Genomic DNA, 27,780 nt, shown 5'->3' on the forward strand with positions numbered 1-27,780 from the left:
GTAGGAAAGGCAATGCTGAGATGTGCATTGTTTTCCTTAGTAAGAAAAGGTTACATGAAAAACGGATGCTAACGGGAACTTCTGAGACCGGAAGGATTTGAAGATGCGACCGAATTACTTCAACGTACGCTATCGGGGATTTCCAAGACCGAACGGATCTGAAAGTGCGACCGAATAACTGTTAATCTTTTAGTGGCAACATCATTTCCTCGTTTATAAAAGTGAGCGCCTAGACGTACATTGTTGCCGATACAAATGACATTTTCTCCCAGACATTCTCTTCCTGAGGAATGGGGATTAATACCGTTAATATAACCTAATATACATCAGATGGCTAAGACATTGTTTTCATGCCATGGATGGTTTTGAAAAATTTGTAGAATTATCTCAACAATGAACACCGTTGACGTTTAGACTCGAAAGAAGTAAACACTGGCATGAAAGAAATCTGGATTGAATCACGCTGAGACAATCACTAAATTAACGGATTTAACTAACATGCTTGGGAATTTGCTATATCGAGACTAGTAATTTGTATACAAATTATGGAGGGAAGAAAGGTCTCCACTTGAAATAACATTGTTTTGTAACTTTGTGTAAGGCTGGGTCATCTAATGTCGTGGAGAGGGCACGATTTTGGATCAAAATGGGTAAACACGAGGTTATTTGTTTCAGCAAGTGCTACATGATTAGTCAGTGTGCTACACAGAAGTACAAACAATGTCATCACAAATACCAAAACTACATCTTCAGGTTTTAAATATATTTAACTGACACAATTTTTGTCGAACCTGAACATATGAAACGACGGTCCAGTGAGTGCAATACTTAACGTGAAAGAAACTATTCTTTTGGCAAAGCAGGTAAACATGATGGCTTTTGGCAAAGCAGGTAAACATGATGTCATTGTATTTGTTTAAAAAATCATTCAATATAGTGGGTGCTATTTAAAAAGAAACAGCAGCACTACCTCTTAAATTGTCTTGTATGTAATTGAATTGTGTCTAAGAGAGAGAGTGAGTTCTCTGATGGTCTTTAATGGCAGTTATGGTTTTGTAAACTATACCGAACCACTTTCCTTTTTCACAAGAATTAATCGTTCTAATACTATATGTATTATCAAAACTCGGCATTTATATATTTTATAATGTTAGCTTTCCCTCGCACAATAGAGAGGTATAGCTGTATATTCCGTCAAGCCTTGCAGCAATAATAGTGTCTTTATAGTTCTAAATCTTTGCTAAAATTATCTTAAATTTCATTATTGTATCTCTAGATAAAACGGCGTACTCAGACCATGGGCGTTCACAAGGGGGGGGGGTGAGGTGTAAGGGCATATATATATATATATATATATATATATATATATATATATATATATATATATATATATATATATATATATAAACAACCTTTTTGGTCTTTTGATTTTGGTTTTGCCCCACCCACCCAATCTACCCCACCCCAGGAAACTTTATGTGGCTGACCGTAACTCAGACATTACACTGTTAATCTACGTATAGGTTTGGGCAACATATCAGCTGGGACGTGCTATGAGTAAGCGACTATAATGTTATGTTTTGTTTCATTCGTGATACTTAGTTTGGAAGAAATTTTCGAGATCAACAAATGGCGAACTATGTCATCAGCACTAATGAGACTGATTTTAAACACAACCGTAGGCAGTCGAGGCATGATGACTTCGATTGGTCAATGATCGTACTAAGATGGCATTAGGAAGTCGATGCATGATGACTTCGATATTTCCCCACAAGACTTTTATCCGAAATCATTACTGTTGACATATATTGAATTGTGTAATAAATATACAGTACATTTTATGTAAACTTACATGTTATTACACACTGCATTCACTGTGGGAAATGTCACATTTATATCCTGCAAGTTCTTTATCCATTATAAGACACGTTCACGTGCCAGTTACATAAGACTTAGATCGAGTAACCATTAAGGCTTACACGTGGATAAATGCTGTGCTTGAAGTTAAGATCTTTTATAAGTCGGATGTTCAAACTCAGGCGGAACGAAACATTTTCATGATTCCAGTTAGGACACACTTTGTTTAAGAATTGCAGTTGGAACACTCGTGTTTATTAGAATTGCAGATAGAACACTCTGGTATGCCTTATAATTGCATTTAGAAGTCGCTTGCTTTCTTTCGGATTGCAGACTGAACATTCCTGTCTTCGCTATAACTGCAGCTAGTACATTCTTGTCTCCTTTAGGATTAATGTTGAAACACTCTCATCTTCTTGTTTATAACTGTATTTGGAGCACTCGAGTCTTTCATTGATTGCAGATGTAACACTCTTGTCTTCTTTGTTATTACTTGTGTAAAACTCTCTTCTGCTTGAAGAATAGTTGTGTACACTAAAGTCACCGTAGTCACAACACTTTTGTCTTCTTTGGAATTGCTTTTGGAAAACTCGTGTCTGCTTGAAGAATGAGTTGTGACACAAAGGTGTATTTTAGCAAAGCATTTACATGATTTCTGTTTTCTTTAGGCTTTTATTTTTAACATAGCTGTTTTCTTGACTTTACTTGACTGAGTTAGCACTCATTCATTGAGGAGGGTCATTAGATTTTCAATTTTTGATTTTGTGTCCAGAAATGACTAATATTATTAGTTAAATTCAAATTGCATTTAAATTAGCGGAAACGCAAATTATTAATGTACTTGGCAAATTTCGATGTAGGAGATTTAAGTTCTACTCTCCTCATATATTGCTCATTTAGTACAATGTAACATGGCTAGAGTGATTTTTTTCAATACCATAAATTACATAAACGAGAAAGCTATATATTGATCTTTAAAAACTGAATACCGTAAATTACATATTTATTTTTGTAAGTGTGTTTCACCTTAGATGAATGCTGCATTATGCAGAACATAAGTGCGATATTTTGTCCGTCATGTGTGGACGAGAGCAGAGATGGCTCATTTGGTAGAGCGTAAGCCTTGTAATCAAAGGATCGTGAGTTCGATACCCGCTAAGATTGGCTGCCTCGGTAGGTCCTTTGGAAGGCATTTATCTGCTATTTCCGTTGTATCGTATAGCCAAAAAGGTGTTTAAAGTGCCGTTATACGCCAACCAACCAAGCATGTGCGCTCATTAAATGAGCTTCCGCAAAGCCCCTATTTTAACTTAAACTTTCATTAAATACGTAAGTTTGTAAAATCAATGTGTTACGATTCTATGGTCATAAACTAAGTAACAGAATGAGGCAAAACCAACAAATTTTGTAAAACTCAACAATTTAGTTATCAATGTTATAAAATGAAAATTTAGGAGGAACTTACAGCATTATGAACTAAATACAAAATAATCCTGAAAAAGTTCTTTTAAAGTCTAAACAATATTAAATATTTGATATTAATTTCAGATCCAAGAATATACTGGTCCACCAACAGTCCTTAATTGTCAAAATGGCATTGTCCAGAACTCCTTTGAATAGTTCACATTACTATTATATTCCAATTGGCACATTCTGTTTCCTATGAATTTTCCAAACATATGTTTCCTCTCAAAAATATCTAACATAAAATACTTCTGCAGACTTGATGTGCAAGAACACACAAAATGAGAATGAGACAATTGTGCAGTCCTAGGAATTTATATACAGGTAAACTGGTAAAACACGCATATTGTCATTAATCCTACTTGTTAAATTACAAATCCCCAACATCGGGAAACAACTAACATGATCTAACACATCCAATGGGAATGAACACGTTTTTCTAAGATACCGCCTGACCGACCTGTCCAGTGGGAAAAAGCACAAAAATTGTCAACATAATTACTAATAGTTTTATAATTAATAACTGTCAACACGTACGTAAACATCTAGTAATAGATCATACAGAATTTTACGTTCCTACTATTTAAAAATAGAACTTATGCACGTAAGCAATTACAACAACAGATAATTACTACAATTCACAGCCATGAATAAAACTCACGGAGATTATAAATGTATATAACAAATGACAGTTGATTTATTAGTTTAGCTTCTGTTTTGAATTGTTTTCAGAATTACTACTGATATTTATGCCAAATAGACAAAAGTCTTATACCAATTAAAAATGTAATCAGCAATTAAGCTAAAGTCGGATTCATTAGATTGATTGATGTAAATATGTCTCAAAATATTGAATTCTGCCTCTTGAAGCAGCACATTTCGAATGGCAATGCAAAAGAAAAGCTAAACGCAGTACTAGGTCCAGTTCTTTCCATAATATGTGAACAAAACCATATAAAACTTCCATGTGTATATTAATATGTAAACAAAACCATGTAAAACTTCCATGTGTATATTAATATGTAAACAAAACCATGTAAAACTTCCATGTGTATATTAATATGTAAACAAAACCATATAAAACTCCCATGTGTATATTAATATGTAAACAAAACCATGGAATACTTCCATGTTTATACTAATATAAAGTACAAAATGTTGGTCATGGTAAATAGGTAAATATGTCGATGGCGAGATCCTGATGACAACAGAAAAAACAAACTACTTTTTGGTAGCATTACATACTGTTACTTATATTTAATTTATGTGGTTTTTTCTTTCCTCAATATATATATATATATATATATATATATATATATATATATATATATATATATATATATATATATATATATATATATATATGTGTGTGTGTGTGTGTGTGTGTGTGTGTGTGTGTGTGTGTGTGTGTGTGTGCGTGCGTGCGTGCGTACGTGCGTGATTGTATATTGAATATTCAGATCATTTTTAATGGAGATAAACATGTTACTTTAAAATGAGTCTGGACATTAAGTTTTCCACTTGGAAATTTCTAAACGTTTTGACAACTTTGAAAGTTTTAGAGAGGAGACTGGCCTACATCCTGGCTCTATTATTGTGTATTAGCTTTTATATCAATGCTGCTTATTTAAAAAAGAGTCATACCTGCCTTAATATTCGAAATATAATCAGTCGTTTCGCTGTTTTTAATGTGCGTGGATTTATTTAATTGCATTATTCACTACAATAACAAAGTGTTCATTAATACTTCTTTGATGTAATCATAAATTTGGAATTAGCGTGAATTCAGTCAAGGGCATTTTAGATTATATTATTTTGATATATCAAAAGACTATTAACACATCGCCATATTCCAGGGCATTGATACTACAACACATTGGAGACCAAAGGCACGTCAACGCATTCAATATTGGAAAACATCCGGAATCAAACTGGAACATCATACCTGTGGATTTGTGCTAGAACTTTAAGGACTATTTTTTATTTAATTCACAACACTGAAAATTCGCTTTATGTTTTCAATCTGTATTGAAGGGAAATTAATTATTTGTTGAATTTTACAAGACTTGTTGGTTTTCTCTCTCTCTCTCTCTCTCTCTCTCTCTCTTCTGTTACTTAAAGACAATAGCGTCGTAACAGTACACATTCGCAATGAATAAGGTAAAATTTTAAGTCTAAGCAAAAGAAGAGAATATACGGGGAAGAAACAATAAATCTGAAAATTTCATACTCACGAAACTACGAAATTTATTCAAACGTTTATATCGAACTTTTGCTTTACAGTTGTGTACAGTAAACCCATTGCTTTCTTTTTCAGGTATTGCAATATTGTGACGCAGAAACACTGCTGTATGAAAGAAAAGCGTTGTCAGAGAGAGTGATACGAAACTACCTTTTTATATATATAATTGACTACCTGGATTGAAAAGATAACACTAGGTAATTCTGTGCAATAAATATATAGCTTATTAGAGCCGAGTGTGTTGGGCAACGCTGAAGGGCTTTACAAACACTCAAGGGGATAAGATATACTTGAATTCTAGAGCATGGGATTACATTGTGAAATAGATCAGCAAAATCATTAGTTCAGAGTTCGATGGTAGTGTTGGGAGAACCGGAGGTATGCCATCTGTTTTAACAAACACGTGATATTAACCGTGAAAGTCAACTTTTGATTACTTTCAAGTTCTTTATTCATTCCTCCAAAAGAAATTACGGGAAAATCCACAAATCTACAAGTATGACATTCGGACTTTGGAATATTTAAGAAAAGTATATATAGCAGATTACACAGAAAGTGATTTTGGAAATAATTATAATATTCAGGAAGGACACACATTATGATTCCACACTGTGTTCTGGAAACAATGAAATATTTCTTATTAAGTTAACAAAACGATCGTTGCTGGCATATAGTCTTTCTCAAGCGAATTGTAGGCAAGAAAGCATCATTCCTTCTACGCCATATGCAAAGCGGACGTTCGGATCTTCTTCCTGAGGAATTCCGTTTCTATTCACACACCAGCATCTGTTAAAAAGACCACAAAAGAAATCGAAGGTAAGAGATTGATATTTCTTATGCAAGCAACTTCATATGTCCGCGTTCATCTTCCCTTGATAATTATTTTAACTCTTTGCTGCGTTACAATTTCCTGTGAAGACGTTTACAATCTAAGTAACCATGTCATTTTATCTTTTTTTTTTTTGCGGTTTCTTCCTAAATTGATCGCCGCCAATAATTATGGTAGCTGTCGTCATTTTCCTATGTAAACAGCGGCAAACCCGGGCGATGATATGTGGTTCAAACGGGTTTTGGTTCCTTAAGATCTTTGGCGCCCGGGGCAAACGACCTGTCCACCCCATCCCGTTCTCGTTAATACGCTACTATATGTAAAAGAAATCTCATAAGGTTAACGATATTAAGATTTGTTAGGTGTTTGCTACGGTAAACATTTAGCACGAGAATTAATTCAGTTGCAGATACCAGATTATGACAGGATTTCCAAGAGTTGTATTTTATTGACGCAAACGACTTCGTATAGATGCACAAGACGGCACATGCCAACAGTGATAACTGTTTTTCCTTGTGTAAACCCAACACAGGTTGTATTAGTAAACCATCAAAACCTCCATTTCTTTTCAGAGATAAAAAGCTCCAAATAAAATGAAAGCTGAGTCTTAAAGGCTATAGTTTTGGTATCACTTTAAAGTTTCGTATAATCGTGCATGGGGTAAAGTGTTGATTAAAGAGACGACAATACTGGATATCCTTGCCTCTCCTTCGTTGCGTACTGTGGTATCAAGACTACATGAGTTTATGTTGTGTGCACAAAAGGAGGATTCTAGTACACATACACATTTTGTTAAAAAGGGTCAACATTAAATTTCAGCCTTTAATGTGCATGAACTGTTGACCCTCTCCTCCTAGCTCTGTTTTTATATGTTTACCAAAAGTCATCAAGCGATTTTGAGGGAAATGGGTCTGTTCATGGTACACTTTCATTCAAGTAATGTTGTTTGTGGGAAACAGATCTGTTCATGGTACTCTTTCATTCAAGTAATGTTGTTTGTGGGAAATGGGTCTGTTCATGGTACAATTTCATTCAAGTAATGGTGTTTGCGGGAAATGGGTCTGTTCATAGTCCACTTTGATTCAAGTAAAAGTGTTTGTGGGAAATGGGTCTGTTTATGGTACACTTTGATTCAAGTAATGGTGTTTGTGGGAAATGGGTCTGTTCATGGTACACTTTGATTCAAGTAATGGTGTTTGTGGGAAATGGGTTTGTTCATGGTACACTTTCATTCTTGTAATGGTGTATCTGGATCTTTGACACGCAAATCTCGACGCCTTGTCCATAAAATAGATTGAATTATATCATACGTTTGCTTTCCTGTGCAGTAAACATTCTTTAATGTGATTGAATCGCGAATTGTAGAGATTTTTTTACGTGTTGCCCTAAGGGTTTACTCTGAAAGGTAATCATAGATAGATTTCCTTTGTCGTCATTTTTTTTCTCTATGGATTCGGGTTATCATTTCTCTGGCTAAGTTGAACGTGTATACGTGTTGATGGTTATGGGACTTTATTTAGATAGCGAGTAAGGACACATCCTCAATCACCGCCTTGACAGAAGTCTTTCTCATGAGTTACTGTCGTAATTCATCAATAATTCGTTGGAGCATTTATGTTGATATTGTTCTGTAATTTTTGTATGAAATTGCTGGTTTTATTTCATTTTTATTATTATTATTATTATTATTATTATTATTATTATTATTCGCCGACATTTGTTTGATACAACCTTAGTGTCACACGTTCAAGAGCAAAACGGGTGCTTAGATCTACTACGGAAATCACTTGGGTACATCAGAATAAAGTAAATGTTTGTTTTACACTGAAACAAGTTGGTTGAAAGTGCAATACCGGAGTCCTTTTGGATTCCTCATTTTACGTTTTGTATCCAGGGTAATGTCGCATATAATGTGGCATATCCTCATGAGTATTTTTTGTAACAACTGACAGGGAATATTTATAAATCTACATAAAATATTGTATTTTTAATAACTTTTATGCTTCTCTGTGGCTGGAGGCAAATGATACAAAAATATAAACAAAAAAAATGAACGTGCATATAACGGAAGCTTAACAATAAGGCAAGTAGACGTCATAGCCAGCCAGATATTTATAGGCGAACATTATAAATTTATTGCCTTTGTTAGTGGTTGATATGAAGATTTGTTCACCCAAGGTAACTCACGTCCCACGAAGGCCACACCCTACCCATTACCATACCAGACAAGATAAAATCAAATTGTTTTGTGTTGATATGTATTCCATGTGAATTAATGCTACGTTTAATTTTGCATACAAAGAATTTAATGAAAAATTGTTGGAAAATATTTGTGTTAAGAGAATATGACTTTGTATGTGACGTTAAGTGGCAACCAGAAGATTGATGTACGGAGGCCTGGTTATAGCATAGATGATGCACATGGCGGCATATGCCAACAGCGATAACAGTCTGTCGGTGCTCCTTTAAATCACAAGATGCACGCATCTTTGCTGGTGACTTAAACGGTCTGTAGTTCGTGGGTATCGGCATGTGCTAGAGTTTGTTTGATATACATTAGCATTAAAAAAAAAAAAACGTTTATAAAAGTCAGGAAAAAGAACGGTGATGCAAACTCGTTAAGGCCACCATGTAATATCTGAAATATAAACTTTTACGTTTTCTATAAAAACTTTGACAGTCGTTAGTAACACTAAACCATTTGACAGATTAGCTTTTTATGACAGTTGCTAATAATGTTAAACCATTATAAGATTTCCAAATAATCACAACTGAACAAGCGCTGTTGCATACACTCCTAACTTTGGGATTTACGATTGCAAGCATAACGTTGTTCAATCGACTAAACAGTTCCAACCATTGTTTTGTCATAATATTTTCGAACATAATCAGTTAAAGATATACATGGAGTAGTGCAAATAATTAAGATTACTACTAGAACTATTAACATTTTTGATGAATATAAAACGAATAAAAAAGCAACCACAATGGTGTGCCATAACAAATTCCCGGGCCTTTTACTGAAAATTGCTTTCCCATCCCCCTTCACCGCTCCAGTGACCTAGTGGTTAGAGCGTCCGCCCGGAAGCGGAAAGTCGTGGGTTTGATCCCAGGCCGAGTCATACCAAAGACTTACAAAAATGGTACTAACAGCTGCCTCGCTTGGCGCTCAGCATTAAGAGGTTAGTGTTAGGACTGGTCGGCCTGGTGTCAGGATAATGTGACTGGATGGGACATCATGCTACATGTCTGCAGCATGATGCCCCAGTGCTAGACATCACTATAAACTGTCACACTGCAGATATCGTGGCAATATGACTAAAAAGCTACGTTAAAAATCCAAATCACACACACACACACACACCATCCCCCCCCCCACCTCTCCAATCCAAGAGATCATGAAGTCACAATGCAAAATCCACCATATGCATATCACGTGTCTTCCCGCTGTAGCTGCATAAATGAAAGTTGGACAGAAAATATTTGAACATGTCACGATAATTGTAACTTTTTGGTACATTTGGCCTTTAATCCCCTTATATAAACCCATGGGGTTCGATCCTAGTATAACAGCCATCTAGAAGATGGCTACCACAGGGATAAAACTACGAAGTTTCGTCAAATTCCATCAAGTATTTTAGTAAATGTTTTAACGGACAGACGAACGGAGGAAGGACAGAGGACACAACAATATGCCCGGCGCATTAAAAATGGGGAAAAGCTAATTATTATATGCTCATTTTTTCACCCGTTAACTTTACATTGTCAGAATCGTTCAATATTCCCCGATACTGAACGCGCGCGACAATATACATATAGCATTCACGTGAATAAAGGAACTACTTTCTGTTGTAAACAAACAATCACGCAGACGCACTTTTTAGCTGAATACTAAATATTGCTTTCTTACTATTGTATCAATTATATGTGTGATTTCTTAATATCGTATCAGTTATACATTTGCTGATGGGTACCGTCTCTATACTAGTTTTATGTGAAGTATTCATCCTTGTCCTGATTAATACCGTCTCTGTACTAGTTTTATGTTAAGTATTCATCCTTGTCCTAATTAATACCGTCTCTATACTAGTTTTATGTTAGGCATTCATCCTTGTCCTGATTAATACCGTCTCTGTACTAGCTTTATGTTAAGTATTCATCCCTGTCCTGATTAATACCGTCTCTATACTAATTTTATGTTAGGTATTCATCCTTACCCTGATTAATACCGTCTCTATACTAGTTTTATGTTAGGCATTCATCCTTGTCCTGATTAACACCGTCTCTGTACTAGCTTTATGTTAAGTATTCATCCCTGTCCTGATTAATACCGTCTCCATACTAGTTTTATGTTAAGTATTCATCCCTGTCCTGATTAATACCGTCGCTATGTTAGATTTATGTTAAGTTTTCATCCTTGGCCTGATTAATACTGTCTCCATGCTAGTTTTTCGTTAAGAATTCATCTTTGTCCTGATTAACACCATCTCCATACTAGTTTTATGTTAGGCATTCATCCTTGTCCTGATTAACACCGTCTCCATACTAGTTTTATGTTAAGTATTCATCCTTGTCCTGATTAACACCATCTCCATACTAGTTTTATGTTAGGTATTCATCCTTGTCCTGATTAACACCGTCCCTATACTAGTTTTATGTTAAGTATTCATCCTTGTCCTGATTAACACCGTCTCCATACTAGTTTTATGTTAAGTATTCATCCTTGTCCTGATTAACACCATCTCCATACTAGTTTTATGTTAGGTATTCATCCTTGTTCTGATTAACACCGTCTCCATACTAGTTTTATGTTAGGTATTCATCCTTGTCCTGATTAACACCGTCCCTATACTAGTTTTATGTTAGGTATTCATCCTTGTCCTGATTAACACCGTCCCTATACTAGTTTTATGTTAAGTATTCATCCTTGTCCTGATTAACACCATCTCCATACTAGTTTTATGTTAGGCATTCATCCTTGTCCTGATTAACACCGTCCCTATACTAGTTTTATATTAAGTATTCATCCTTGTCCTGATTAACACCATCTCCATACTAGTTTTATGTTAGGCATTCATCCTTGTCCTGATTAACACCGTCCCTATACTAGTTTTATGTTAAGTATTCATCCTTGTCCTGATTAACACCGTCCCTATACTAGTTTTATGTTAAGTATTCATCCTTGTCCTGATTAACACCATCTCCATACTAGTTTTATGTTAGGCATTCATCCTTGTCCTGATTAACACCATCTCCATACTAGTTTTATGTTAGGTATTCATCCTTGTCCTGATTAACACCGTCCCTATACTAATTTTATGTTAAGTATTCATCCTTGTCCTGATTAACACCACCTCCATACTAGTTTTATGTTAGGCATTCATCCTTGTCCTGATTAACACCATCTCCATACTAGTTTTATGTTAAGTATTCATCCTTGTCTTGATTAACACCGTCCCTATACTAGTTTTATGTTAGGTATTCATCCTTGTCCTGATTAATATCGTCTATATACTAGTTTTATGTTAAGTATTCATCCTTGTCCTGATTAACACCGTCTCCATACTAGTTTTATGTTAAGTATTCATCTTTGTTCTGATTAACACCGTCCCTATACTAGTTTTATGTTAAGTATTCATCTTTGTCCTGATTAACACCGTCTCCATACTAGTTTTATGTTAGACATTCATCCTTGTCCTGATTAACACCGTCTCCATACTAGTTTTATGTTAGGTATTTATCCTTGTCCTGATTAACACCGTCCCTATACTAGTTTTATGTTAAGTATTCATCCTTGTCCTGATTAACACCGTCCCTATACTAGTTTTATGTTAAGTATTCATCCTTGTCCTGATTAACACCATCTCCATACTAGTTTTATGTTAAGTATTCATCCTTGTCCTGATTAACACCATCTCCATACTAGTTTTATGTTAGGTATTTATCCTTGTCCTGATTAACACCGTCCCTATACTAGTTTTATATTAAGTATTCATCCTTGTCCTGATTAACACCGTCCCTATACTAGTTTTATGTTAAGTATTCATCCTTGTCCTGATTAACACCGTCCCTATACTAGTTTTATGTTAGGTATTCATCCTTGTCCTGATTAACACCGTCTCCATACTAGTTTTATGTTAGGTATTCATCCTTGTCCTGATTAACACCATCTCCATACTAGTTTTATGTTAAGTATTCATCCTTGTCCTGATTAACACCATCTCCATACTAGTTTTATGTTAGGTATTTATCCTTGTCCTGATTAACACCGTCCCTATACTAGTTTTATATTAAGTATTCATCCTTGTCCTGATTAACACCGTCCCTATACTAGTTTTATGTTAAGTATTCATCCTTGTCCTGATTAACACCGTCCCTATACTAGTTTTATGTTAGGTATTCATCCTTGTCCTGATTAACACCGTCTCCATACTAGTTTTATGTTAGGTATTCATCCTTGTCCTGATTAACACCGTCTCCATACTAGTTTTATGTTAAGTATTCATCCCTGTCCTGATTAACACCGTCCCTATACTAGTTTTATGTTAGGTATTCATCCTTGTCCTGATTAACACCGTCTCCATACTAGTTTTATGTTAGGTATTTATCCTTGTCCTGATTAACACCGTCCCTATACTAGTTTTATGTTAAGTATTCATCCTTGTACATTCCGTCAGCTCGATAACTATAAATGTAATTGTAACGGATGACCTACAAAGCGAGCCTCATAAATTATCTTCTAGTGGTTTATTAATTTCTAACTGAGCAAAAGATACTATAGAAATATAATTTGTAATCAAACACATTGAAAGAATGTAATGCAAAAAGGATAGAATAAAATCAAGGTAATAAAAACCCCTGTTGTGAAGTGTTTGTAACATATTTGTGTCATAAATCATCGGTATCCGTTACCCTGTTGCGCAAGTAATTTTATATGCGATAACTAAGAGCCACATAAGATTATCACGATAGATGGATCTATGCCACTAAATCTTCAATTTACTTTATTTATTACTTTTTTTGTGTCACTTCTTTGTCTAAGAAGAAAAGGCTATGTGAATCCCTTCTGCACTAAAACTGCGCCCGGCGTTCTACCAACCTTTTTAGCAACTTAGTTTAAAACAGCCCTTGAGAGGTTTGCTATTTATATCTAGCAAAGATTGGAGATATTTATAAGTTGTGATTGCTTGAATTGTTGTTGTTAATCTTTGTAATATGGTGACCGGAGCGCCATTATTCTTGCAACTACTGAAATGTGTTGGGCGATTTACTCTTATAGGCTTTATCCCAAGAATAAATGGCTTTCTTTAGCGGAAATCCAGAGACATGTTACTTGGGGTGCCATTGTTTCTGGGGATCAGGCTTGTGGTGGGAGTGGTATTTGGTGGCGGGAATAAGATTGTTTTCAAAAGTGATCAAACCTCTTTTTTACTTGGAAATATACTATGTAATTAATAACAAAATGTATACAATATCCTGACGTTACTAGAGTACGCATCTTATCTTAAAAGAGATTGGCCATATGAATACCACCTGAAATTTCAAACAATTCCAAGTTTAAACTGTTCAAAATTTAATCAAACAAGTATTTGATCAGGTTAAATCCATTATTTCCAATTAATCACGAAAATGCTAGATAAAAGTCACATAAATTGCGAGAAATATTACACGATCTGTGTGAACTTCTTTCCGATCACGATATTGGGATTTACTGATAAGCCCCTTGACAACTCAGATGACCGTTGCTAATATCAAGAATCGTTATAACTCAGTTGTCGAAATTTTCAATCTCTTTTACAAAAGAGCAGTCAGCTTTGCACCTCACTATCATTACCCCTTGTGGTATATACTCTTATTGGAGCATAAGTTCAAATTTCATGGCTTCTAACCTTAACTATTTATCAAACCAACAAAAAAAAACACACTCTATAATGGATTCATGGAATGTTACAAACATCACGTAGGTTCTGACGTCAAAATGACAGTGTAGTACTGAGATTACTTTGTTAGTTTGGGCCCCCTGGTGACCGAGTAGTCTAAAGCGCTCGCTTTAGTCATCACTCCTCTGTCCGCAAGGGTTCTAGTCTCGGGCTGGGTGGATATATGTGAAATCTTGCCAGTGGCTTCCCGTGGGTCGGTGGTTCTTACGGGGTTTTTCTGGATTCTTCCTTCACTAATTATACTGGCCGCCATGTATAGCCTATCGTGTGCTGAAAATGGTGTTAAACCCATAATAATAACAACAGCATTGTTAGTTCAACTTCGCAGAGAATACGTTTAAAAGCGAATAGAAAATAAGTACATATTTGTACTCAGGAAAGAGGAACAAAACGCAATTGTGTATATTTTTATTTTAACATTGTTCTTACTACTTTTTCATTTTTCTAATCCTTTCTTGCTTGGATATTCATTATTTACGCTTTTACAAACAATAAATCTGGTGTAAGTTTATAGCATTTTAAAAATAGCATGGTAAGTTGCTTAAGACTTTGTAAATTGATAATATCTGGCAAGTTGATAAGATCTGGTAAGTTGCTAAGATCTGGCAAATTGATAAGATCTGGCAAATTGATAAGATCTGGCAAGTTGATAAAAGCTGGAAAGTTGATAAAATCTGGCAAGTTGATGAGATCTAGCAAGTTGATAAGATCTGGCAAGTTGATAAAATCTGGAAAGTTGATAAGATCTGGCAAGTTTATAAGATCTGGCAAGCTGAAAAAATCTGGCAAGTTGTTAAAATCTGACAGGATCTGGTGAGTAGATAAGATTTGGTAAGTTGATAAGATCTGGCAAGTTGATAGCATTTTATAAAAGTAGATTATTAGTGTTTCATTTTCATCGCTGAAATTATTTTGTCGTGTTTAAGTTATTGTTATTTTTATGATTTTGTTATGTTTAAGTTTTTATTAAGTTTCATTTTTTTATGTTTAAACCTTTTCTTGTTTCCCGTTTTCTTTAGATATTATGTGGAAAAATTTCTTAAGATATCTTGAGAATAATGATTTCAATGTCGTGCTGTGTCGCTAAGACTTGTCGTTCGAGGGCTTGTTACTTTTATACTCTGATCTAAAAATATCCCAGCGCTATCGTTTTAATGAGCTGAAATCACTGTGATGAAGCCAGAACGTTGTATAACTGATGAAAGCACGGAGTCTGTTCAGCAAATCTGACCTCAGACAATTTTGTACAATAATGGAAGTTGTTTATTCAGATATAACGAATATAGTGTAATCCACAATTACAATATTTGAGTTTGAGATTTGGAGACCTGGGTAGCCGAGCGGTTTAAGGCGCTTGCTTTTACAGTTCACCCACAAAACTCACTTGTGTCCGCCTGAGTTTGAGTCTCAGTTTGACCAACGTGTGTATGAAAGCTTGCCAGTAGCTTTCCGTGGGTCGGTGGTTCTTCCCACTTTCTTCTTTCTTCAATTATACTGGAAACAATGACATTAAACCCATAAAATTAATGAATTTTTGGGTTTGAATTTGTGACCAAGCCATGGAAATTATAAAACCCTTGAGCTTGAGTTTGTAAAATTGAACTTTTGTAACTGTACTTTGGATTGATTGAGAGTGACAACTTATTTTCAAGTTAATTAGGAAGCAATAGTAGTTCAGCGTGACGTCACATCACGAGTGACGCCATTTCCTGATGAAGGTCTTCAGCTTTCCTCGGTTTTTCCTCTAATTATAAGTATTGAGATTCATATTTTACAGGAGTCATGAATCTTGAAAATCGATTACGCACTATGCACGAAGGGTCCTTGCTAAGGCCATTCATGTCACATGTAATTGATTAAACACTACACAAGAAGATTCCTCGCTAAGGTCATTCATGCCACGTGTAAAAGGTTCAACACTAAGCATGAAGGGTCCTCGCTAAGGCCATTCATGTCACATGTAATTGGTTAAACACTGTGCATGAAGATTCCTCGCTACGGTCATTCATGCCACGTGTAATCGGTTCAACACTAAGCTTGAGGGGTCATCGCTAAGGCCATTCATACTGCGTGTGATCGGTTAAACACTACACATGAAAAGTCCTCGCTAAAGTCATTCATGCCATATGTAATCGATTTTTAAGCTTCACGACTACATCAATCCAGTAAAATGAAAAGTTCAATTCTTTAACAAATATTGTGCACACAGTAAAGGTACATGAGTACATAAGTAGTTCCATTCCGGTGTTATGGACAAATAAATTCAAGGTTTTTTTCTGTGCCAAATAACGCAATTTTAGCCAATCTAAATGTTTGTTACAACGGTAATTATTTATATATATATATATATATATATATATATATATATATATATATATATATATATATATATATATATATATATAATTTTAAAAGAAATATATAAGATAAACGGGTGGGGTATATACGTTGCACGGTTTTTTATTTACACAGTATGGAAATATACCAAGTAATTATAAAACTTCCATGGGCAGGGCAAAAGTACCTCGCAGTTGCAGATGATGGGATGAGATGGGGACGGATATGGTGGTGGGGGTTAGAAATTGGACCGAACCCCCAAAATAAAATAACCGCGAAACAACCGAAGCGTTTCCCTCAGTTAAATAGTTCAAATTATGAGCTTTTGGTGGTTTGGCTTCCTGGGCCCCCACCATGGTTTCTTCACACAGACCCCGTGCTTGTTTGTTTACCCTCTCACTAAAATATGTTCCTGGATCAACCTCTGTGTCGGCGATTAAGCCATTTTGTTTCACATGGACACAGTATCGTTCCATTCCGTGTCACAAACAGACACTATAACTATTGATCTTAAGGACACAGACTTAGAACATTTTGCATCTCTCTTGATAACTGTGTTGTTTGTGTTTTTCACTTTCTGAGGAAGTATATCACCAAGTTAATTTTTCAGGTTGATACATAATCTCGTTAGCTTTATTTTGTCCGTGCAGGCCATGTTGACAGAATGGACTAAGAAACTTTCATAAAAAGTAGGGAGGACACAACGTTATATTTTCGAGTAGTATTTAATATTTTATTTAAACCTGATTCCATATCAAATAAATAGCTTGACAAAACAAAGATGTTTGATTTACAATAAGCCCCTTATTATCGGTCATCGCGAAACCTATCTCCTCTCCTGATACTTTAAGCTTTCCTTCCCCTGCGATAATACCACTCCTTTAACCCGAAAAAGTTTTCAAGTCTACTCTATAATAGATAAACACCGCCAAATAATTATCCTAATGCTTTCAACGTACTGAAATGTATACAAAGTGTTAGATTGACATGGCGCCGGTTACGCCCAAATTGGTCAGTCTCGACTCGATTACCTGGTCACTTGAAGGGTCGTTTCCCTTAAATTGACCCCGCAATCCCCCTGCGATAAGAAACAGAGACACTTTTTCATGGACACTGAAGTAAAAGTTGAACCTAGATGTTTTATAAATGTTTTACAAATGCTTCTACGAATCCGATTAACGCCATTTTGAGTATAGCAACCTGCCATGTGCACTTTTTCACCTCAATAAATCAGGACCGTTTCTATTTCACTTTTTAGGTAAAGGTATGCTCAAAAATAGATGGTCACTTCGCAGTAGCTTTTATGACATCAGTATAAAAGGCATTAAAAATGTAATATAGTTGAGTGTATTCACTGCTTACAGACAAAATTGAACCGTATTGGACGTCATTTAATTTCATTCTCACTAACAGGGCCCCTAGACCAGAACATAGCGTGAAAACTAACGATATTCACATCCTAACCATACACACATATACTGGACTTGAAACGATAAGAGCACATACATCCTGACAGTTCCCTTGAGGCAGTCCAACCTCTCGGGTACCTCATGAGGCTCGAACTTCAGGGTAGATATCAAAATGGGAAAGCGCGTGAATACGTGTTGTGCCAGTTTAATTTCTTGAGATTATTAAAAAAATGAATGATTTTTATATCTGACAGTTTCGAATTGTCTTCTACCGTAATAGTTGTTCAAGTGTGTAGGCGATCTTTGGGACGAAAAGAAACGAATACATGTTTATAATTCAAAGGTCGCCAAAACATCTGACTTGTGATTTAAGCTTCGTTATTTCGGGTCAGCAGCGGCCCATTTTTGCAAACATGACACCAGTTAAACTGTTGATATGTATCTATCTTCGATACACATTAGAATAGACTACGTTTTCTGAGATAAAAAAAATCTAAATTGTACACAGATTAGTAATCATATATGTGAGAAGGATAGATAATATCAACGATAACAGTTTATGCAGATGTAAACATGCTATCATTTGTTTACGTATTTTCTTCGAGACGAAACAACATGCAATGCCAATAAATCGAGAGATCGAGATCGAGCAATATGCATTGCCAATACATCGAGAGATCGAGATCGAGCAACACGCATTGCCAAAAATCGAGGGATTGAGATCGAGCATTGCTTACCAATCAGATAGAGATCGAGCAACATGCAAGACCAATACGTTGAAATCGAAATCGAGCAAAATGCATTGCCTATAAATACCCTCTTCGATGCGCATGATTCACATTTATATTCATTTTATATGTAATGCTTACAATATGAATATATATATATATATATATATATATATATATATATATATATATATATATATATATATATATATATATATATATATATATATATATATATATATATATATATATAGTCTTACATTTAACACCATATAAGCTCCGTACCTTTAGCTCAGTTCCAAATGGACGTGTCTTCGGGTAACAAATCAAGGCATCTTGTTCTCAGAGCGTTTCTAATACCCATCCTACACTGTATTTTATCTGACAGTATCAAACTCGCATACACTGCTAATACCCATTCCACTCTGTTTATTCTGCCAACCTCAAACTCACATACGCTGCTAATACCAATTCCATTCTATGTTTAATCTGAAAAATTCAAACTCATACGCTGCTAATACCCATTCCAGTCTCTGTTTAATCTGACTGAATCAGACTCACATACCTTGCTAATAACAATTCCACTCTGTGTTTAATCTGACAAAATCAAACTCACATACCCTGCTAATAACAATTCCACTCTGTGTTTGATTTGACAGAATCAAACTCACATACGCGGATAATAACAATTCCACTCTGTGTTTGATTTGACAGAATCAAACTCACATACGCTGCTAATAACGATTCCACTCTGTGTTTAATCAGACAGAATCAAATTCACATACCCTGCTAATAACAATTCCACTCTGTGTTTAATCTGACAGAATCAAACTCACATACCCTGCTAATAGCAATTCCACTCTGTGTTTGATTTGACAGAATCAAATTCACATACGCTGCTAATAACGATTCCACTCTGTGTTTAATCTGACAGAATCAAACTCACATACCCTGCTAATAACGATTCCACTCTGTGTTTAATCTGACAGAATCAAACTCACATACCCTGCTAATAACAATTCCACTCTGTTTAATTTGACAGAATCAAACTCACATACGCTGATAATAACAATTCCACTCTGTGTTTGATTTGACAGAATCAAACTCACATACGCTGCTAATAACGATTCCACTCTGTGTTTACTTTGAAAGAATCGAACTCACATACGATGCTAATAACAATTCCACTCTGTGATTACTCTGACAGAATCAACCTCACAATCACTGCTAATACCCAATCAACTCTGTTTTTTCTGACACAATGAAACTCACATACGCTGCATATAACAATTCCATTCCGTGTTTAATTTGACAGAATCAAACTCACATACACTGCTAATAACAATTCCACTCTGTGTTTAATTTGACAGAATCAAACTCATATACACTGATAATATCCATTCTATTCTGTGTTTAATCTGATAGAATCAAACTTGCATGCACTGCTAATGCCCATTCCATTCTGTGTTTAATCTGATAGAATCAAACTCACATACGCTGCTAAAAACGATTCCACACTGTTTAAGCCGACATAATCAACCTCACATGAAGTACAATAAGTACAAAAAATGTAGTTCTTGTGTGTGTGTGTGTGTGTGTGTGTGTGTGTGTGTGTGTGTGATCTGAACTTTTAACGTAGCTTTAAGAAATTTCAGTCATATCGCTACGATGTGTTCAGTGTGACAATTTTATAGTGATGTCTAGTAGTGGGGCATCATGCCGCAGACATTTATCATGATGTCCCACTCAGTAATATTATCCTGACACCAAGCCGACCAGTCCTAACGCAAACCTCCTAATGCTGAACGCCTAGCGAGACAGCTATTAGTACCATTTTTATAAGTCTTTAGTTTGACTCGGCTGGGGTTCGAACCTGCGACCTACCGTATACAAGGCGGACGCTCTAACCAGTTTTTTTTTAAAACAGTGCTCATCTAATCTTGAATCATTGTTGAGACACATATACCGATGTATAAATATAGCATATATGTTAGGTATAATGCTTTCATTCACTTGCAGATTGTTTAAGAATCTCTTCTTTTTAACAAAAGCAGCAGTGGCAACAACATAAACAACAGTAGCAAGAACAACAACAACTTAATATTAATAACAAATAAATAAATAAATAAATAAATAATGATCATAATATTAAAAATGGCAATAATTATAACAACATTAATAATAATAATAATAATAATAAATATAAAATAATAATAATAATAATAATAATAATAATAGTGGTGGTCATGTTTGTAGTAAAGGTCAAATACATTAGATTTTCTATCATACTTGAATGGTACATCGTTTACTTCTTTGGATCATGCTTGAATGGTACTTCAATTTACTCATTTGCATCATATTTGAATGGATACATCATTTATTCATTTGAATAGTACTTCATTTACTCATTTGAATCATACTTGAATGGGTACTTCATTTTAATCATTTGGATCATCATTTTATTCATTTGGATCATACTTGAATGGGTACTTCATTTTACTCATTTGGATCATACTTGAATGGGTACTTCATTTTACTCATTCGGATCATCATTTTACTCGTTTGGATCGTACTTGAATGGGTGCTTCATTTTAATCATTTGGATCATACTATGGGTGCTTCATTTTACTCATTCGGATCATCATTTTACTCATTTGGATCGTACTTGAATGGGTACTTCATTTTACTCATTTGGATCATACTTGAATGGGAACTTCACTTTACTAATTCGGATCATACTTGAATGGGTACTTCATTTTACTCATTCGGATCATACTTGAATGGGTACTTCATTTTACTCATTCGCATCATCCTTGAATGGGTACTTCATTTTACTAATTCGGATCATACTTGAATGGGAAACTTCATTTTACTCATTCGGATCATACTTGAATGGGTACTTCATTTTACTCATTCGGATCATCATTGAATGGGTACTTCATTTTATTCATTCGGATCATCCTTGAATGGGTACTTCATTTTACTCATTCGGATCATCCTTGAATGGGTACTTCATTTTACACATTCGGATCATCCTTGAATGTGTACTTCATTTTACACATTCAGATCATCATTGAATGGGTACTTCATTTTACTCATTCGGATCATCATTGAATGGGTACTTCATTTTACTCATTCGGATCATCATTGAATGGGTACTTCATTTTACTCATTCGGATCATCCTTGAATGGGTACTTCATTTTACACATTCGGATCATCCTTGAATGTGTACTTCATTTTACACATTCAGATCATCATTGAATGGGTACTTCATTTTACACATTCAGATCATCATTGAATGGGTACTTCATTTTACTCATTCGGATCATCCTTGAATGGGTACTTCATTTTACACATTCGGATCATACTTGAGTGGGTACTTCATTTTACACATTCGGATCATACTTGAGTGGGTACTTCATTTTACACATTCGGATCATCCTTGAATGTGTACTTCATTTTACACATTCAGATCATCATTGAATGGGTACTTCATTTTACTCATTCGGATCATCCTTGAATGGGTACTTCATTTTACTCATTCGGATCATCCTCGAATGGGTACTTCATTTTACACATTCGGATCATACTTGAGTGGGTACTTCATTCTACACATTCGGATCATACTTGAGTGGGTACTTCATTTTACACATTCGGATCATACTTGAATGTGTACTTCATTTTACACATTCGGATCATCCTTGAATGCGTACTTCATTTTACTCATTCGGATCATCCTTGAATGGGTACTTCAGTTTACTCATTCGGATCATCCTTGAATGGGTACTTCATTTTGCACATTCGGATCATCCTTGAATGTGTACTTCATTTTACTTATTCGGACCATTCTTGAATGGGTACTTCATTTTACTTATTCGGATCATACTGAATGGGTACTTCATTATACTCATTCGGATCATCCTTGAATGGGTACTTCATTTTACTCATTCGGATCATCCTTGAATGGGTACTTCATTTTATTCATTCGGATCAGCCTTGAATGGGTACTTCATTTTAGACATTCGGATCATACTTGAATGGGTACTTCATTTTACTCATTCGGATCATACTGAATGGGTACTTCATCATGATCATTCGGATCATACTTGAATGGGTACTTCATTTTCTCATTCAGATCATACTTGAATGGGTACTTCATTTTACTCATTCGGATCATCCTTGAATGGGTACTTCATTTTACTCATTCGGATCATCCTTGAATGGGTACTTCATTTTGCACATTCGGATCATCCTTGAATGGGTACTTCATTTTACTCAGTCAGATCATACTTGAATGGGTACTTCATTATAATCATTCGGATCATACTTGAATGGGTACTTCATTATACTCATTCGGATCATCATTGAATGGGTACTTCATTTTACTCATTCGGATCATCCTTGAATGGGTACTTCATTTTACACATTCGGAACATCCTTGAATGGGTACTTCATTTTACTCATTCGGATCATGCTTGAATGGGTACTTCATTTTACTCATTCGGATCATAATGAATGGGTACTTCATTATAATCATTCGGATCATGCTTGAATGGGTACTTCATTTTACTCATTCGGATCATACTTGAATGGGTACTTCATTTTACTCATTCGGATCATCCTTGAACGGGTACTTCTTTTACTCTTTCGGATCATCCTTGAATGGGTACTTAATTTTACACATTCGGATCATCCTTGAATGGGTACTTCATTTTATTCATTTAGGTCATCCTTGAATGGGTACTTCATTTTACTCATTCGGATCATGCTTGAATGGGTACTTCATTTTACTCATTCGGATCATAATGAATGGGTACTTCATTATAATCATTCGGATCATGCTTGAATGGGTACTTCATTTTACTCATTCGGATCATACTTGAATGGGTACTTCATTTTACTCATTCGGATCATCCTTGAACGGGTACTTCATTCTACTCTTTCGGATCATCCTTGAATGGGTACTTAATTTTACACATTCGGATCATGCTTGAATGGGTACTTCATTTTATTCATTTAGGTCATCCTTGAATGGGTACTTCATTTTACTCATTCGGATCATGCTTGAATGGGTACTTCATTTTACTCATTCGGATCATAATGAATGGGTACTTCATTATAATCATTCGGATCATGCTTGAATGGGTACTTCATTTTACTCATTCGGATCATACTTGAATGGGTACTTCATTTTACTCATTCGGATCATCCTTGAACGGGTACTTCATTCTACTCTTTCGGATCATCCTTGAATGGGTACTTAATTTTACACATTCGGATCATGCTTGAATGGGTACTTCATTTTACTCATTCGGATCATACTTGAATGGGTACTTCATTTTACTCATTCGGATCATCCTTGAACGGGTACTTCATTCTACTCTTTCGGATCATCCTTGAATGGGTACTTAATTTTACACATTCGGATCATCCTTCAATGGGTACTTCATTTTATTCATTTAGGTCATACTTGAATGGGTGCTCCAGTTTACTCACATGGATCCTTTCCATATACATGTTTTCCTACTATGTTTAGTAGGAATCATGTGAATGTTTAGGACGCCCATATGTTATGTAAACCGAATGTTGAACATGAAATAATTACAAACAAATGTATTTAATTAAATAAAATCCAAAGTATCGTGAAGGTTTATCTTCATGCCTCTATAAAACCTCTCCTAATATTTTCCTGTGTATGATGAGACAGGTTGGGCATCGTTTCCTAATATTTCCTTGTGTATGATGAAACACATTGGGTCTTTTTTTCTAATATTTCCCTGTTTATGATGATACACATTGGGCCTTGTTTCCTAATATTTCCTTGTACATGATGAGACACATTTGGCATTGTTTCCTAAAATTTTCCTGTGTATGATGAAACACATTGGGTCTTTTTTCCTAATATTTCCCTGTTTATGATGATACACATTGGGCCTTGTTTCCTAATATTTCCTTGTACATGATGAGACACATTTGGCATTGTTTCCTAAAATTTTCCTGTGTATGATGAAACACATTGGGTCTTTTTTCCTAATATTTCCCTGTTTATGATAGACACATTGGACCTTGTTTCCTAATATTTCCTTGTACATGATGAGACACATTTGGCATTGTTTCCTAAAGTTTTCCTGTGTATGATGAAACACATTGGGTCTTTTTTCCTAATATTTCCCTGTTTATGATGATACACATTGGGTCTTGTTTCCTAATATTTCCCTGTACATGATGAGACACATTTGGCATTGTTTCCTAATATTTCCCTGTTTATGATGATACACATTGGGTCTTGTTTCCTAATATTTCCCTGTTTATGATGATACACATTGGGCCTTGTTTCCTAATATTTCCCTGTACATGATGAGACACATTTGGCATCGTTTCCTAATATTTCCGGGGCCCCGAGTGGCCGAGTGGTCTAAAGCGTTCTTCGTTACGGATCACTGCCATCTCACCTCTGCCTGCGTCGGTTCGAGTCTAAGATTCAGCCAATATGGGTATGTGAGAAAGCTTGCCAGTAGCTTCTCGTGGGTCGGTGGTTCTTTCCGGGGTTTTCCAGGGTTCTTCCTCCACCATTAATACTGGCCGCCATATATAGCCTATCGTATGCTGAAAAATGGCGTTAAACCCCGCAACAACAACAACAACATTCCTAATATTTCCCAGTGTATGATGAAACACATTGGGTCTTGTTTCCTAATATTTCCCTGTTTATGATGATACACATTGGGTCTTGTTTCCTAATATTTCCCTGTGCATGATGAAACACACTGGGTCTTGTTTCCTAATATTTCCCCGTGGATGATGAGAAACATTGGACCTTGTTTCCTAATATTTTCATGTGTATGATGAAAAACATTGGGCCTTGTTTCCTAATATTTTCATGTGTATGATGAGACACATTGGGCCTTGTTTCCTAATATTTCCTGTGTATGATGAGAAACATTGGACCTTGTTTCCTAATATTTTCATGTGTATGATGAGACACATTGGGCCTTGTTTCCTAATATTTCCCCGTGGATGATGAGAAACATTGGACCTTGTTTCCTAATATTTTCATGTGTATGATGAGAAACATTGGGCCTCATTTCCTAATATTGTCCTGTGCATGACGAGAAACACTGTGCCTTGTTTCCTAATATTTCCCTGTGTTTGATGAAACACATTTGTGCCTTGCTTTCTAATGTTTCCATGTGTATGATGAGACACAATGGGCCTTGCTTCCAAAAATGTTTAAAATGCTCTTCCGAAATTGAGTTTCTGAAATTTCTAATGTATGCTACTTCTTTAAGCAGATACTTTTGTCAGGGGAGGCGATAGCAGACAAGATGAAAAGTATCAAACATTTTAGGACTAAACCTAGGGAATTAGTTTTGTTACAAAACATAAAAAATAATGCTTAAAATTTGAGATAAAAGAAGACATTTCAAGTGATTTAAATTCATTATGACTATAGCTTTTTGCTGTATGTGCCTGCTAATTGTTCAGTGTACATGGCCAATAATCAAAAAATAAGAAACATTTTAGAAATCGGTTCGAGGAACGAAATTAACATGTTTAGTGAAAATAGGTGTTGTGGTCTTAGAATATGCATTCTTTGAAAATGAACAATTTTGAACAAAATATTAAACTGCAAAAATAAAATATCCTTATGGGGATGTCAGTATTCCAAACAGGAGAGTGGGTGAATGGATAATCAGAAATAATAAATTACTTGGAAAGTTGAACACTCCCTCAGCGTTATTAAACAAAAATATCATACGCAATAATGAGACTTACAATTGTATCTCATTTTCAGTTTTACCCCCAAAATGTACCCTATATATGCAGCAAGCAAAACATAATAACCTACATACACGATTTACTATAGGAAATATTCACCAATCCCTTATAATCAGATATTTCGTTTCTGTTTATTTTTTGGCCCTCGTAAACACATGTGATTTTCTGATAAGGGAATTTAGAGGACGATGTCGCGTTTTATTCAAACGGATATTTGTGAGTAAAGCACTCACTGCCTGAAATAAAACTCATCTAAGTAGTGCATAGAAACGACATAAAATGTCACTTTCTGCTGTTGGAAACCTAGATGCACAGGAATGTCCTAGTTTTATCGTTGCATTGAAAGCAATATTGAAACCATTACGGATAATCAAGAGATGATACAATTGTTTCAGTTTAAGCCCTCGACCTCACGAAATGTTAAAGGATAGGGTCGTGTGTGCTTGAGTGGAGGGGTATTAGAGAAACTTAGCTTAGATGTCATCCTGGAATGTGTGAATCGCTGTGAACAAAGCGTTATTGCCATATGTTTTATTGCCCTGATCCGGAAAAAGGGTGGATATCTTAATCGGGGATTAAACCTTAATTCCTTAAAATGCTGCTTTGTCATTGTGCTGCGATAGGTCGGGAACAATCGAAGTAGAGATAAAAATAAATTCAAGATTAAATTGGGTTTGCATCAGTTATTTTTGGATGTGTGTGTTTTGGAGTCATCTGTGCTTCATTTTATTATTTAGAAAATTATAATACCTTTCCAGGGAAACAAAACAGCTGTTACATCGCATTTCATATATATTACCAAATCCTAATTTCCACTACATCTTGGGGAATTTGCGAATTTCGCTGTGAAATTAATCATAGGATATAAAGAGAAAGAGAACAAGTGGATGATTGGTCCCTTCCTCACTTAGAAATTAAGACAGAAAGACCAGCCAAAATCTGCAAGGATAAATTACCAAAAGTGAAAATGTTTGGAATTTGTCCGATTTGTCGATCCCAAACTTTAGTTTTCTCAGATGGAACATTTTGGTACAGATGAGTTAGTTGACCGAATTTCCGCTGGTCTTCCCATCCCTTGTCAGATGTTTAAAATGGAGGTCAGAGTGCACACCAATATCAACAACATGCAGTTCGCTGAACAACATGAAGCAGCAGCATAGGGAAGTTCCGACGAAAACTGGGCATCTTTGAAAG

At 35.4% G+C, this 27,780-nt stretch overlaps 1 protein-coding gene across 1 annotated transcript in view; it reads right to left on the bottom strand.

Moving 5' to 3' along the window:
• Nucleotides 1-5,551: 5,551 nt before the first annotated feature.
• The window catches only part of LOC149790383 (uncharacterized), a 53,709-nt gene continuing 31,480 nt past the window's right edge, over nucleotides 5,552-27,780 (bottom strand). The window contains exon 5 of the mRNA XM_089972434.1: nucleotides 5,552-6,349. Coding sequence (XP_089828560.1) covers nucleotides 6,244-6,349 — 106 coding nt within the window. The 3' untranslated portion in view covers nucleotides 5,552-6,243. The remainder of the gene's footprint in view (nucleotides 6,350-27,780) is intronic.

The sequence above is a fragment of the Sinohyriopsis cumingii genome, chromosome 10, assembly GCF_028554795.1.
Source record: "Sinohyriopsis cumingii isolate HCF-2022 chromosome 10, ASM2855479v2, whole genome shotgun sequence".
NCBI classification, from domain to species: domain Eukaryota; kingdom Metazoa; phylum Mollusca; class Bivalvia; order Unionida; family Unionidae; genus Sinohyriopsis; species Sinohyriopsis cumingii.